We start from the raw sequence: 16,449 nt of genomic DNA, 5'->3' as shown, positions 1-16,449 counted from the left end.
TGACAGAGCAGCTTGGGGCTTGGGAGGATACCTGGCTCAGCCAGGGTTGACCCACTAGACTCTTAATTAGGAAGATACTATTAGCTATTTTTCTGCTGACTTTGATAACACAGTGACCCTTGTGGTTTCGGCTACCTTGTGTGGTAGTGGTTTTATACAAGTGCCTTGGAACATCTCATTTCAAAACAACTTTTTAAACCTTGTTTTGCATTCCTTGGGCCAGTGAACTGCTGCTCTGTTATCAGCAACATCTGAAGAAGAGGAGGTACCTCCTTGGTGAAAGGCTAACTTCCTTATGAACATGTTGTAAGCTGATAGCGTGTTCAGAGCTGGTAATTGCTCCTCTGGTTGAGAACATTGCATGTATAAATTTCCATGGTATAATAGCTCATATACTCATGGCAGTGTACCTGTTGCCTGACTTGAGTCTCCCCATACACGTTTTAAGAAGCTGTCTGTTAACTGTAGATTTCCACCCAACAAGGAGGGTTTTGCATGCACCATATCAACTGCTGTTTGCATAGTTCTGTCTTTAATGGTTAAGGCCCTGTATGAGAGCCTAAGAAAGTATATCAGGCAGTTTCTATGAATCAATAGATTTTCTATTGTTAAACAAATTATATGCTGTCAAATAGATGATGCTTAATAAGTACAGTTTTAGAATATTTTGTATTAAGTTATGTATATTGCCTTTATATTTCAAAGTTGGATTCCCATGTGGTCTGGAATTGAAATAGAAGATTTCTCTATGTTTTCATGTGCTATTTTGCACTGATACCAGATTATTTGTTTACAGCTTCACATTGGAAGAGTTTGCATGCTTTATTCGTGAACTGTTTGTTTCTCTTCCCTGTGGCATTAAAAAAGAAGGATAAGGGGTATATGTGAATACAAGATAGCATTAAGATATGTCTGCTATATTAACATAAACTAAAAGCCTTTTGAATTTGTTCAGAAGCTTCTTCCTCTCCCCATAGACGTACCATGTTTCTCTGCATGTAAAATGAGAAATTGGCTTCCTCTGTAGCTGCCATTGAAGAATTCTCCAGTAATGTAAGCCCAAACGGGCAAATACATGATTCTCATTTGGGAACAGTTTCATGCAGCTGCTATTGTTTGAGCATCAAACTTACTTTATGTTTAAACCTGTTAGCAATAACTTGAATTCATGGTAGGATGTCTCACATCAGAGAAAGGCAAACAGACTAACAGCACTGAGTTAGCCAGTGGCAGCATGTTTCTTTGGACTTAGTAAAGTAATCACAATGTAACATGTTCATTTACCTTGGAGTGTACTTATATTAATATTCAAGTACAACAGAAAAAAAGAAGCAGGTTTGCAAAACTTAAAGCTCCAGAATAGACTTATACTTGCTCCATACTAAAATGAATAATGGATCTTTTCAGTGAGTTTTTCTAAGTGCTAATCAAAAGTATAATGATTTACAAATCATTACTCAATTAACTTTGAAGTAGTAATTTTAATTTTCAGCAATTATAATAATTTTTTTCTTTGGAAGTTATGGTTTATCAATCATGTAAAATGGTTTACTGAATAACTTGCTCTTTATAACTAGCGTATGATTTTAAAGTAGCCATTATTTGGTGCTTGATGTTTATTTTAATAGATGCTTCAACTTCCTTTAACTTCCAGGGAACAATAAGATGAATTTAAGTGGTGCTGGTTATGATGAAGATCAGTGGAAAGGTACAAGACGTGAATACAGCAGCAGCATTTCCCTTGGTTTGGTGGTGCAGACTGCCTTTAGGTTCAGTCTTCCTGGTTGGGTACATCAGCCTTGCTATTTCGGCATGGCTCAAATATTTCAGTTGGGCATGTGTGGAAACAGTGCTTATTTTCTCCTGTGGCAGTGAAGTGGGTGTGTCTAAGATGATAAATGTAGATTTCATTTTTCTTTCTAAACAAGTTCATGGAAGGAGTGGGGGAATACAACAGTAAAGAATAGCACATTCCTTTTCCTTGTGTATTTTCAGTGCTAAGCATTTTGAACCACATTCCTTTAATATGAGCTGTTAAGTCAAGAGGCTCCAGGTTGATTTGTATTCACTGGCTAGTACTCATCCTGAATTTTATTCTTGAAAAGACACTTTTGTCTGTAAAACACAGTTCTATACATACACTATATAGAAGTAAATATATAAAAATATTTGCCTGTATGCCTTCTATATATATATATATATATATATGTACAAGCATATAAATGGTTTATCTGTACGAAAGTGTATATATGTATGTAACATAATAGCATCACAAATGCCAGGGTATGTTAGAAAAACAGTCTCAGGCCCTTCGGATGAATCGAAAGACTGAGTTTTGTTTTCTGGGCTAGTGCTGTAATAGTTAGGCTATTGTGCAAAAGGTAATTTCTGTTGCCTTGCCACCTTCATCCCTACTTTTACTGGGCTGCTGTAAGTAATTTTGAGGTCAGCTGTTAAACTGCTGGTTTTTTCTCCTATTAGCCATCATGGGTAACCATAGTCATGCATTTTTAAACTAGCTTTCATAGTAATGAAAGTGTGAATGGGAGGATGTTGAGGGGAAAGTGCAAGACTGACCTTTTGACACAAATTTCAAGACAGTTGTCTACTATAGATTGTTTATTAAACAAAAAGTAAATCTCCTTTATTTCTGTTTGCTTGGCTAAATCAGGAGGCTTCAGCTCTAATTCTTAATGGATTCTGTGTGGTTTAAGCTAATTTTTGCAGTTTCAGATCTGTTTCAGTAACAGTTGTATGCTTACTACTGTTTTGCATTGCTCATATTGGTTTTATCTGTCTTGTTTCACTGCTGATCCTGTAAGAGGAAAGTCTCAGATTCTCTCTGAAAGAAATGAGGAAGTAAAAAGAATGGTGAATGAGTTATGCACAAACCTTCATTCAGTGACATAGACTATTGGTCCCGCAGCAACCATTTTTGGTTTTGTTTTTTGTGGGTTTTTTGGATCTTTTTTGAGATGGAGATGTAATTTCTAAATTGTGGATAGTAATACCTTGGCTTCTTCTTTCTCTTGAGAGAATGTTCCTTGATCTATTCTAAGTTTGCTGTTCAGAGGCGTTGGTTTCCCATTTTTTTCTTTTCCTGGTTTTTACCAGGAAAACCACCAGCAGAATCTTGCAACTTTGTGGATAGCCATGTGGCTTTCATTTTGCCAGTGGTGCTTCCTAAAATCTGTGATAGTCCACACACCATTTGGAAATGTGTAAATGGCTCACTGTTTGATACATACATCCTCAGTTGTTGAAATCCACATATTTCAAGAATTGGTTCATTTGTGTAACTGAATGAGCTAAGAGCATGTACTGCCTGTGGGGAGAGGTGTTGTAGCATGGCAAGATTGATGAGAGATCTCTTTACGTACAGAGATTTACTGAAAGACATCCATTCCCTGGCTTTCATGCAGTGCTGCAGCATTTACTTCACTCCTGAGTCTCCTCACAGACTTGACACAACTGGTCAGTGAGCTGCTCAGCCATATCTTTTGTGTGCTTGGAAGAGGGAGAGGAAGAAGAACCGTGAGTACATGATTTTGCTGATGTTGAAATAGGTGGGTATGAGGATCAATGACTGAGTATGTGATACTCTGGACTAGACAAAGCTAGTGTTTCTGATGGGAAATCTGTCAAAATTGGCTTTGCCATTGCTGTGTCCTATGTTCTTTAACACTGTTTAATGATACAGTGGGAGAACAGTGGGAGAATAAACACACAAAGGCCTGTGTTTTATCTAAACCCAGAAATGAGAGAAAATGTGAATGTTATTACTCTATATATAGAGGAAATATCTAATCTTGATTGATCTAGTCCCAACTGCCCCCATTTCAGCTCTTGTATAGATTTGTTCGCAAGTTAACAGTTTATACTGTGCTAAATGCCACCAAATGAGTTGCAAAGAGCAGGGGAAATATTCACACTTCTATAATTATATTCTGGTTTATAATTATATTTATCTCTTGTGCCCCAATTGAGTGTTGCAGTAATTTGTATGTTTTTTTACATTGTTGCATACTCGAAAGAGATTATGGGAATAATGTGGAAGACTGATAGGAAAGCAAAATCATAGGCACCTATGTGTTCATTCAGTATTGATGGTGACAAAATCTTAAGAGTTTTTCTCAGTCCTCAGCCAAAATGTTGGTAAAAATTACTGACTGTGTTTAAATTTGGCTAAATTGAATACTGAAAATTATTCTCTTCTACCTTTGCGTAGAAATTTGCCTCACAGGTATGGACACAAGGAACCTGTTGCTTAACTTAAAACTGTTCTCTTTTACTGCTTTTCTATCCCTTAAAAAAAAAGAAATAAATAAAATCCTGCAGAGTTTAGTTGTTCAGGGTGTGATTTTGAATTACTGAAATATATTGAATGGACACAATTAAAACTCTGTTTAAGATGGTTTAGGGTCCTAGCAGAAGGATGGATAAATCATAGCTGTATTTCATCTGGGAAGCGTAATGCAAAATTGAGATGGGTTATTCAAATAATGAACTCAAAACTAATGATTAAGATGAGCTATGGCTAAAAGGATGTTTCACACTTACTAATCTCATCTCCTTGATGAACTAGAGATTATTTTAGAATAACAATAACATAATATTAAATTTGAAGGTGTATAATCTTCTAGAAAAACTAAGTTCTGTATTCATGAAGTCATAATTTTCTGTCTTAAGTTGTCTTTATGTGTAAGTAAGTGATAAAGATGAGGCTTACATACTGTTTTGATGTTTGCTGTACCCCCAGCCTAGGCAGAACTGCACATCTGGTTGAGACTCTGCACTGATTTGAGCATATCATGCACTCCAGATATTCCCTGTGATGGGTTGCCGAGTGACCTGTAGGTCTTTCTGGATACATGTCAGCATATTTTTGTGCCAGATCACAAATTGAGTAATCCAGTGCCTCTGTCATTCTTGTCACTTTATTTGTATTTATTGTGACTGGCTTTTGCACGCTGTAAACAACACCAGTGGAGCTGACTATGCTTTTATATAGAAGAAGGGTCACTATAAAAATGACTAGAAGATGATATGTGGCTAGGGAATGAATGTTACTCATTCCCAGTGAAATGTAGTGAGCAAATGGACTGTATGTTGTGCTGATAATGTCCATGTAAAAGATATTTCAAGAGATGAGAGCTAGAAATAAAAAGAGTATTTCGAAAGCGTATACATTTACTAGAAATTGCAGGAGCTAAGAATTCTTGCTTTTCCTTCCCATTATTAGAATGGGCCACTACCACATATGTCCTATTGTGTTCACAGCTTGTATTCCTGATGGAGGCTAGCAGCTGGGGCTGGATTCACTTGCTGAAATGTGTGTGTGAGTGTGAAACACTTGGGATGCTGTAGGGCATCTGCCTGCTTATGCCATGAAGTGTGAGTCTTGCCCAAATTACCTTTTTAATATTAGATGTGTGTGGATGTCTTGGGCATACCAGAGTAAATAACAGTAGGTGCCTATAATTAGGCACTTGAGTTGAACTTTTAATTCCTCTTGCTTGTTTCATTTCATCAATGGGTTTTATTCATGTGTGGAAGTTAGATATAATTTCTTTTGTATAGTAGATTTATAGCAGTATGAAATTATGCTTCACTGATATATTTAAACTCGGATCAATCCTTTGAACTGTGTGTGGTTTCTTTCTTGTTACAATGGTGAAAAAGTTAGCCTGCCTTTTTTTTGAGATTGCTCCTTTCCGATAGGAATCTTGAAGTTGTATCATTATTTAGTATTTATTTACTGCTCTTTAATTATAAGGGGAACATATAGATCTTCCTTTGTCTTTGATTAAAAGAAAAATGTCCTTATCTGTTATACATGTATGTAGGAAATGCAGATTTATCAGCAGTGACCTTCTCAGATTCCAGTGTATATATGCATAATTTTTTCCTCAGATTTCAGATTTTATTCATGTACTGTAGTGAAATATATCTGTTTGAGCAAGTGAAATGTCCACATCCATGCTTTTGTCATCTACTCATGAAAATTAAAATCATGTTGATTTTCAAGCAATACAAATATAGAGAATCCTACAAGAGGTCATGAATCTTGAAATTATGTTAATTTTCATTGCAACTACGTCAATGTCCAGAGTCCACATGCTATGACTTAAGGTAGAGTGACAATGATCTCTTTGAAAGAAAAGTTAAAGGTTTTGTAAGCCAAGTCTTTTAACTATAATTAATCAGGGGAGGGAAGGAAAGAAGGCTCTCTGGCATCCTGCTTGTCCAAACATACACATTGCTTTGTAGGACTTAGGTATATTTAAATTAAAATGTAGGATACAAACGTGTTGACTAATTTGGGAGTATTCTTGTTTGTTTGGTTTGCATTTTGTTTTGTTTCTCAGCATGTAGAAAACTATGTTATAGCACAGTATGAATGAGTAAGCAATTGTTTTAATAGGTTTGACTCAAATTTGTTCATGAGTGCTCTTCTATTGACAAACTGGAACATTGCATAAAAGACTGTTTTTAAGTCTGCAATCTGGACATCATTAAGCTTCTTTTAAGGAAAATAAATAAAATTTCATTCACAAGTCAGCTATGTAGTATTTAAAATATGGGAGACTATTTAAAGTAGTATATTTAGCTATAAAGTTGAACCTTTCACTTTCAAATAGATTAACATGTAATTATATTAGAGACCCATAGGAAAATTTTCATGTTCTAGAATTTTTTGTTTCCTTGCTTTGTTTTAATTCTGCTTAGCTTGCTATGTACTATTTAATAGGATGAGGACTGATTTTCAGTTTCAAATTTAAACTTTGGGTAAGAATTTTATGTCCATCACCTGGTGAGTCTGAGATATAGAAGAAAAACTAGTTTATTAAAAAAAAAAGGAAAGTGAGACCTGTGAATTTTAAAAATCGTATTCTTAGTTTGCCTTCCTAGCTTGCAGAGAGTACCACCTGGCATTTTCAAGCAAACTGGAGGAATTTTTGTTGTTGTTCTTTTTTCTTTTCTCCTTCCTCATGTTAGCCAGCTTAATACTTTTCAGAGTCCATTTGCCTGTGTTTCTGCTGTAACACTTTTCCCATGTGTTTGAAGGGTCTCCAAGATCACTTGTAATATTTTTCCCTTAAGTGTAGTTGTTTAAGGAGCATTTACAAAGAGTAGTACAGGTGGGGGGGGGGGGGTTGCCTCTATTTTTAAGGTGAGAGGTTTTTGTGAACCCTTTGCTGCTCTGTTAAATACTCCAGACAAGTATGTTGAGTCTTTATCTGATCTTTTGGCTCAAGATCCCCTCTAGTTACCGAAGGGAGACATAGACTAAAGCACTCTGGCAGGTGGCAGAAAATGTATTCTGCACTGCAAGTTCATATGATGGTGAAATGGCCCCTGTGTTTCTCATTTGCTTTCAGATCAGAATTGTCTGCTGATCTCAGGACAACAGATTACTGTGGTGAAGCAGGGAGCATTTGTCTAACTGCGGGGAAGGTCTTGGCATGTCCTGTAGTCATGGGCTCTATGCCTCTTTCTTGAGACTGTTTTCTTCACAGTATCTTTGTTAAAGCTTAAAGTTTAATCACTCCTGCATAATTCTGATGTATTCAGAAAGTGAGACAATATACCTATGAATAATTTCACTACTTTATTATCTCCATTAAAAAAATTTTTACGTGACATAGGACATGTTGATAAGTAAAGTCCCTAGTTTCTCTAAATAGTTTATTTCCTTGCTTTTGCCTTTCATTGCTAAAGTGATAATAATAAATATATCTTTAGAGATACAGAAGGCAGAGACATGCATTAGAAGGAAATTAAAGCATGGTTAACAGCAGTAGCTGACTTTTCAGAGGAGACTGTTTAAAAAGATAAACAGACTGGTAGAAAAGCCAGTGTTCGAGGTCTTTGCTGAAATGAGGACAAGAGCTGAAAGTACTTTTTGTCCCCATATTAGTGTTAAATTAAATGTTAATGACCTTCTTTTTCAAAAATTTGTTGGGGGAGGAGGGGAGGAAAGGTAGAACTGTTTGTTTGTATTAAAAAAAAATAGCTTTAAACCTAAAACCACCTTTGACATATAAGCTGATAGGATCACTGCCAAAATTCAATCTGAAGTTTACTCTTGTCTGAAATCTCCTGGAAATATAAGTGAGTGTGTTTTGCTTGAGTAATCCCTTGTAAATACAGTGGTGCCAGCAGCACTGTAATAATGACTGTAATGTCTTTGAAGGCACTCAGAAGCTTCTGCTCAAAGACCCTCTTAAATAATTAAATCTTTTTTCTTTTTTCAATTTACATGGAATATGTAATGACATCCCCCCCAAGTACCAGATTTCCTTCCTTCCTTTCTTTTCTTTCTCATGGAAAGCCTAAATAGGGTATTTTAATCAAGACACTGCTTGCTAACTTGGATAGTAAAGAAAGGTGATGAAAGAGCAGGTCCAGATAGTTATTTGTTAAGACCCTAATTTACCTTTTCTTAATGCAGAAATGACAGCTTGAAAAACCTGGGTACCTCTGAGGTGATTGTAGAAGGATTAGTTCCCTCCTGCAAATAAAGGGAGTAATTTTATCCACGTTGCTATGTGCCCTCTGGGTCCTGGCAGTTCATTCTCTGACCATTTATGTGGTCTATTTGCAAGACCAGCTGCCTACCTGTCTATACATAGGTTTATTTATTTATTTTTTTTTTTTACAGATACTGAGCATCTCTATTCAGTAGTGTTCGAACAGATCTGTGGGCGTTTTGGAAAGACCTATAACTGGGATGTGAAATCCTTGGTTATGGGTAAACAAGCCCCAGAAGCAGCAGAGACTATTCGAGAAGTTCTAGGTCTTCCAATAACCACAGAAGAATTATTGAATGAAAGTAAAATGATGCAGGAGAAGATATTCCATACTGCTGAGTTGATGCCAGGTATGTTTCTTTGCAGTATTTATAAACTCTTTATGGAATTATTTAAATGCTGATGAAGGTAGAAGTTTGTAGTCTGCCTTCCACAAAGCAGTTGATCTTACAGATTGTTTTGTTGCTCTTGTTTTAGAAAATTTACCTAAATCCACCTCTTTATTTACCTGTTTAAAAGGATATTTTACGTATTAAAGTTGACAGGGTTTTTTTTCACTATTTACTTGGAGAAAAGCTTTTTTTCATGTTTTAAAAGAAAAAAAAGGACTAGATACATGTGCATTAATTCTGTTTCGTAAACTAAACATTCTTTATAATTGTTGTTGGCAGCTGTGTTTTACCTGACCATAAGCATAGTCTGACTTTGTGAAGCATAGATGCCTTTGCCTGCACCTTTAGAAGTATGTGGGCCCATGGGTTCTTTCTGTTGGGATTGATCTTGCCTAACCTGAAAATTGTAATTCAAGTACAGTGTCTGAGTGTGTCAGTGGAGAAGGAGGATTTTTCAGGTTATCCTAAGACAGGTGAGTTTCCTTACCTTCTGAAGATACGTGTCTTTTAACAGTGATTGTGCAGGATGCCCAAGTGAGTAGCTTCAATGAGGTAACTCAAGAGAAGCAAGAGGATGAATCTTACCTGTAGTGTGAATGCCTAATTTTGTATTCAATTACATTTAGATTTGAAATACTTAGGGAGAAATCCTCAGCCATGCAACACTATCAGTACCTAAAGCTAGGATTGCTGCTAACTTTATGTACAATGTTAAACTTTCTGGAGCAAATATCAATAATTTATGAAGGGAAAAAAAATAGGAGGAAAGGACTATAAGAAAGTATTAGAAGTGAAATAACTGCATGTCAAAGTACGTTTAACAGTTATTTTTTTTCTTTGAATGTGTGCTCATGTGTTCTGACAATTTCTACAGCACATTAATGTTTTAATTTTTAGAAGCTTTTTTATATCTAGTTTCATAATGCACTAAGAGGATAAAGGTTAAAAATATGTGATATGTTACGAATAAATAACAAGCAGCAAAAATAATAGCTGTGATTTTTTCAGCAGCTTAAAAACTTTAGTACATTGTGTGTCCAACTTAGTTGTCTTTCTAACTTAGTTATCTCTCTAATGTCTTTTATATACAAGATTTTTCAAATTGCATCTCTCTCACTTATAGATCCACTTGAAACTGTAAGCCTAGTTAAACTTCCCAGAAAAGTAAGAAAGTTGGATGGATGTGTTTTTCGTTTTTCATCTCAAGCTTCTGGGACTGACTTTTCAAATATATCTTTTGCAAGCCAAATAAAAAATCTTTGTCTGGGTTTAGAAAATGCCAGATGAACAGACCAGGTAAAGTGTTAGGTGACACAAAGAAGAGTTGCTGTAAAGAAACAACATGAGTAATTGATGCTATTAAGTGGATACTCTGTGCCTGCTGAAGATTGTGGTAATGTGGCTGAGCTGGCTTGAACAGAGTTACAAAGGTGATGAAACAGATTAGCCAAAGGAAACATGAAGTTTTGTACTCTTCCTGCCTTCAAAAAGTGAATTTTAGGCTCACTGAAGCTGGACTATTATGGATGAAACAAGCAAAATTAGTGCTAGGAAAAACAAGTAAACATTTTTGTCATCACCAAAATTGCTCAACTGATTATCTTTTCAGTTCAACTAAATGCATGTGATAACTTTTTTCAGTCTATATTCTAAAGTAGAATTGATGTGAACTAGAATACTTTATGCTCAGTGGCCATTGTAGAGAGCAAAGGCATCGTTGGTCACTAAAGTGATGTGATCTGTACTTACTTGGTCACAAGATACGAGATACTAGCTGAATTGCCATGAATTTTGGGAAACCAAGTTGATGACAGCTAATAAGCTAGAGGAAAATGGCTCCAGTTACTTACTATTTAGTTTCTTTAGAAACTGTTCTCCAGTGAACCAGATTTTTAAATCTCATTCTGTCTTTCTGTGTCTTCTGAGGATGTTTATTAATGGATTGCAGATTTATTTTACAGTCACTTAATGTTCTTTAATTAAAAATGGGTTCCTTGCATGTGTTGTGCAAGACGTAAGATTGTGGTAACATTTTGAGTTTCCATTGTTCTCTGACTAAACTGATCTTTCATATGGTTACAGGTAAATACAGGAAAGTGAAAGTTAATTGTCATATTAATGGTGTAAGATGACTCCAAAGTGCCGTGTCTCTGGCCATCTTTTGACATTTAGTAAATGCGTGAGGTTCTGTTTTTCAATCAATTTCTAAAGCTCATCCAAAAAATTGGATTGAAATTTGATTTGGTGGAGAGCAATGCTAAACAGTGACCAATGATGTTTGAAAAAGTGACTTGTTTCTGTGGCAAGTCACAAGTGGCACTTGTTTCTGGATGAGCTATGCATGTGGTCTTGCCAAAGATGATAGCTCTGTAAATTCCTAAATCAAGTAAATGACAGGTATATCAGTGAAGATTAAGGATCGTGTGGAATTTAAATGACTATTTAATTTGTAAAGTAGTTCTTTGTCTGACAGGTGAGAAACCTGTCCTGGTTCTGGCTGAGATAGAGTTTATTTTCTACTTAGTAGCAGGTGCAGTGATGTGTTTTGGATTTAGTACAAGAATAAAGTTGATAACACACTGATGTTTAAGTAATGCTTGCCCCAAATTAAAGATTTTTCATTTTCTCATGCTCTGCCAGTGAATAAGTGCACAATAAGCAAGGAGGGAGCATGGTCAGGACAGCTTATCTGAACTGGCCAAAGGGATATTCCATGCCATAGCACATCATGCCCAGTATATGAACGGGAGTTGTTACCCAGGAGAGGGACCAATTGTGGCTTGAGGATGGGCTAGGCATCAGTCAACAGGTGGTGAGCAATTCTATTGTGCATCACCCTTCTTAGGTTTTATCTGTCCCTCCCACTCTCCCTTTCATTTTACAACTGGTATTATTATTATTATCATTATTACTTTGTTTTGATTATTAATCTGTTCTTATCTCAACCCACAAGTTACTTTTTTTCATGATTCTTTTTCCCATCCCACCAGGGAGGACACACACACACAGAGAGAAGCTGTGTGGTACTTAGTGTCCAGTTGGGGTTAAACCATGGCACAGGCTTGTGTACAATAGCTCTGAGATATTAGTGGCTGAAGACTGAATTTTGGCTATTTCAGTATGCCAGACTGACACACAAGCTTCAATACATCAGGCTGTGGTCAAAATACAAATGTCATCTAAGAAGAGACTACATCCATTTCCAATATGGAATTTTCCGGTAACTATTTGAGAGTTTTTCACAGATTTATTTTTAGTTCTGAAAGAATCTTAAGGAATGGTAATTTTGATTCAGTGGAGAAAAATTAATCCAAGATGACACTTACAAAATGACAGGCCTGCCACTGTGCTGCTTTTCTAAATATTTCTGTCAGAGTACAGACATTGTTATCTACAAGAGTAATGTAGTAGGCTTTCTGTTTCTGCAAATGCATTTTGAACATTTCTAAGTTGCAGGGAAGTGCATAGTCAGAAGATGAGGGAATGACAAGCAGAACAGAAGAAAACCATGCATATGTATATTTACCTAGACATATATAGGTGTGCTTTTGCATAAACCTAGAATATATACAGAGTGAGAAAACTGAACTCCAAATTATACAACAGTTGCTATAATCATGTCAGGATTATGAAACTACTGTTATTCTTTCTCTGTAGTCTCTGGGTTTTGGCTCATCATCATTATCACAAAGCACAGATCTTTAAGGATTGTGTGGCTGTGTATATACCTTTTGGATATTTTCCATTCCTGGGTTGTTTTCACGATAACTGGGATTTAGTTGTTGCATCTTCTGTTCAGCCAGTGCAGAATGTGATGTGCAAGCTATTTTCCAGTTGAAGAAAGTTGACTGTCTCTTGCAGCCATGAGGAGATAATTTCATACCTCAATTTTAGTACCAAATGAAGCCAGTCAGAAAGCACAAAAAGAGAAGAAAGGAAAACAGTTCAAATTTCAATGGCAACTCACTCCAAATTTTTCTTTTTTTCCTTAACAGTTCCATTCAACCAGCAGTCTAGTTTGCTTAACTATTGCTTCCTTGATTCATGTTGTGCCCTTGACAGTTAAACAGACTTCCTACCATGCTATCTTTTCTTTTCCTTGCTGTTTTTGTTTTAATGGTAGGAAACTCTAGTGAGTCCATGCTGGGCTCAGTGAGCCTGTAACCCCTAGAGATCAGCCAATTAGCTGCAAACTCAGAATGGTGCTTCCTGTTTGGCTGATATCAAACATTTGGCCTTTACATCAAGTTCTAAAGGACTGCAACCCAAACATGCTTTCATCAGGAAATCAGCAACACAGTTGATGCAGTTTTTGAATTATGTAAAATTTAGAACTTACATTCTTTCTATGGTCTTGCATGTGTCCAGACTAAAATGAGAGTAATGATTTGATGAATAGGAAGTCTCTCTAACCAGAAGGATCTCTGATACTTTTTAGGGAGCAATAAGATGAGAAGATAAAATTCTTTATTTATAGACATTTCCTTCTAAAGTGGGGGCAGGCCGGTAGTTTCCACCTCTACTTTTGTAGCTTGGAGAAAGGCTAACATATCATTGCAGATAGCATTTTTAAACAGTATGTCATAACAAATAAAGAAAGAGGTTGATCTGAGAGCTGTGTTTCCATAGTTTCATGAGATTTAGAAATGGAATAGAATAGAAATAGAATAGAATAGAATAGAACAGAATAGAAAGAATAGAACAAAACTATTTCAGTTGGAAGGGATGTACAAATGTTCTCTAGTCCAACTGCCTGTTCAGGGCTAACCAAGTTAAAGCATTCATGGCAATTAAACCGAGCAGTGCATGACCTCACCTCTGTCACACTGTCACCTTCACAGCATCAATCCTGACTTCATCTGAGGATTGAGAGAAAGTGTATATAATTAATAGCACCAGTGATGGGCTTGCAATTGTTGTAGCAAACCAGATTACATAAAAAATATTTTTAGATAATTTTGTTACTTAAGTCAACAAACAGCAGCTTCTTTTTCTAAGTGAGATTGTTTTGTTTTGTTGAGTGCTTTTAGTGTTCAGAGGCTGCTAAGGTTTCTTAGATTTGTTTTTGTGAACTTAATGGATTATCTTGGAATTGGTTAGAAATCTAATCAACCTGACAAAGCTCTGAGTGGTAATGTTAACTTTTCTTTGATTAAAGAAAGTGATGAAATCTTGAAAAGTTCTACCACATTTGATGTGGTGTCATATCACATTCAGTGTGGGAACTGTAAATGATTTTGGAAAAAAGGAGTAGTCTTTTTAATACAGAAGCTATATTTATCCTTAATACTTCCATTTGTGTACAACTGAACATAAATCATCAAGACATGCATAATGTATGCACACTTAATTTAAACACTGTATAGACCTTTGAGTTTCCTTTAGTCTTTTTCTCAGCAGTAAGTCTTTTCTTCCAGATATACAGCAAACACTCTTGGACAGCTTGTGTCATGTAACTTTACAGCAAAATGAAGTGGACTTGAATATGGGTGTCTAAAGAGCCTTGATTTTGCCTCCCCAGAGGTCAAGTGTCCTCTCTGCTCATGCTGCTTAGTGTGAGTAGAAAAGTAACTGTATCTACAGTGATGAATGAACAGATGTATGTGAGGGAGTACTGAACATCTGTGAGAAAAGCACGAAGTTGTATTTGACCACTGCTGTTTAACATTCTTGTTGGCAACATGGACAGTGGGGTTCAGTGCACCCTTAGCAAATTTGCTGAGGATACTGGGCTGTGTGGCCAGTCAGCATGCTGAAGGGAAGGTGTGCCATCCAGAGGGACTTGGACAGGCTTGAGAGGTGTGTCAATGAAAACCTCATGAAGGTCAACAAGGCCAAGTGCAAGGTTCTGCACCTGAGTTGAGGTCATCCGAAGCACCAATACAGGCTGGGCAGAGAATAGGCTAAGAGCAGACCTGATAAGAGAGACTTGGGGGTGTTGATTGACAAGAAGCTCAACACAACCTGGCAATGTGTGCTCACATGCCAGAAAGCTGTGACCTAGACTGTATCCAAAGAAGCGTGTCCAGCAGGTCAAGGGAGGTTATTCTGCCCTTCTACTCTGTTCTTTTTGAGACCCCACCTGGAGTGCTGCATCCAGCTGTGGGGCACCTAGCGTAAGAAGGATTTGCACCTGTTGAAACGAGTTCAGAGGAGGACCACGAAGATGATCAGAGGGATAAAGCCTCTCTCCTTGAAGACTGATTGAGAGAATAAGGGTTGTTCAGCCTGGAGAAGACTCAAGGGAGACTTAATAGCACCTTCCAGTAGCTCACGAGAAAGCAGAAGAAGGACTTTTTACAAGGGCATGAAGTGACAGGACAAGGAGGAATGGCTTCAAACTGAAAGGGAGTAGGTTTAAGTTTGGTATTAGGAAGAAGTCCTTTTATGTGAGGATGGTGAGGCACTGGGAGAGGTTTCCCAGAGAAGCTATGAATGTCCCATCCTTGGAAATGTTCAAGGCCAAGCTGGATGGGTCTTTGAGCAACCTGACCTAGAAAAAGTAGGCCCTGCCCATGGCAGGGGTGCTGGAACTAGATGATCTCTAAGATCCTTTCCAACACAAAACATTCTATGAATTTGTGCAGAAACTATGTAAAGAAAGAGTATGGTGACTGGTATAGTTCTTCCAACAAATATTTCAGTGCACAGGTCTGAAAATCTGTTGATTAATACAGTGTTCTTTTAAAAAGTCTGTAGTCATGTTGTTTCTTCTTCAGAATAGGCTGCATCTGAGCTACAAGACTTAGCAAGTGTAGTCATATTAGCACGGGCTACATGGTGTAGACAAGCTCCAAAAGTATAGCAGGGAAAGAGAAACAAACTATACATGTGCATCAGCAAAGGAAAAGAGAAACAGGATAAAAGAAGTAGTAGATTAAAAGACTAGTCAAACATGATATGAAAATAAAAATAAAAACAAAAACGATTGTGTTTCTGAATGAGGGCAAGTAGTTCAGGTTAAATAAATAAATAAGCTACATCACCCCCAACTACCCCTCCCAAGAAAGCATAAGCATATGTAGATACAATAAAATATACATAGGGAAAGATCTGGTTGCCCATATGGTTACAGTTTTTGTTCTCTGTTAAAAAGACCTTTTTAACATATTTCCATACCCCACCATATTTTTTTTTCAAACCACCACATTTCTTATCAAAAAGTTTGGGGAGAAAATCTTTCCTTTGGCTTATAAAAGGACAGTTGACAATAAAATAAATGTGATTGATAGTACTCATTATTACATAGTACAAAGGAAAGTGGTCTGTATAGCTTATTGGAATAAGGAGAATGAGTATCTTTTCAACAATTAAAATTAACGGGCAAACAAATTGCATATTGCGATTATGAAATACAGACAAACATAGCACAGGAATGTAATTGGATCAATCACCAAATAACCAGTAACTACCTGGAGAGAGGGATAAGACAATCTGTAAAATGTCCTAAATACCTCACTTTTTCTAAAGTATTTTTGTAGTCCCCAAAACTATGTCAAAGGATACACAGCAGCAGTAGGTAG

At 36.6% G+C, this 16,449-nt stretch overlaps 1 protein-coding gene across 1 annotated transcript in view; it reads left to right on the top strand.

Annotated features, from left to right (window-relative positions):
* The window catches only part of PUDP (pseudouridine 5'-phosphatase), a 68,776-nt gene that overhangs the window by 18,006 nt on the left and 34,321 nt on the right, over positions 1-16,449 (top strand). Inside the window, exon 2 of the mRNA XM_082278488.1 lies at positions 8,666-8,884. Coding sequence (XP_082134614.1) covers positions 8,666-8,884 — 219 coding nt within the window. The remainder of the gene's footprint in view (positions 1-8,665; positions 8,885-16,449) is intronic.

Source organism: Coloeus monedula (assembly GCF_965178545.1).
Source record: "Coloeus monedula genome assembly, chromosome: 3".
Lineage (NCBI taxonomy): Eukaryota > Metazoa > Chordata > Aves > Passeriformes > Corvidae > Coloeus > Coloeus monedula.
This window is presented reverse-complemented; position numbering and strand designations above follow the sequence as displayed.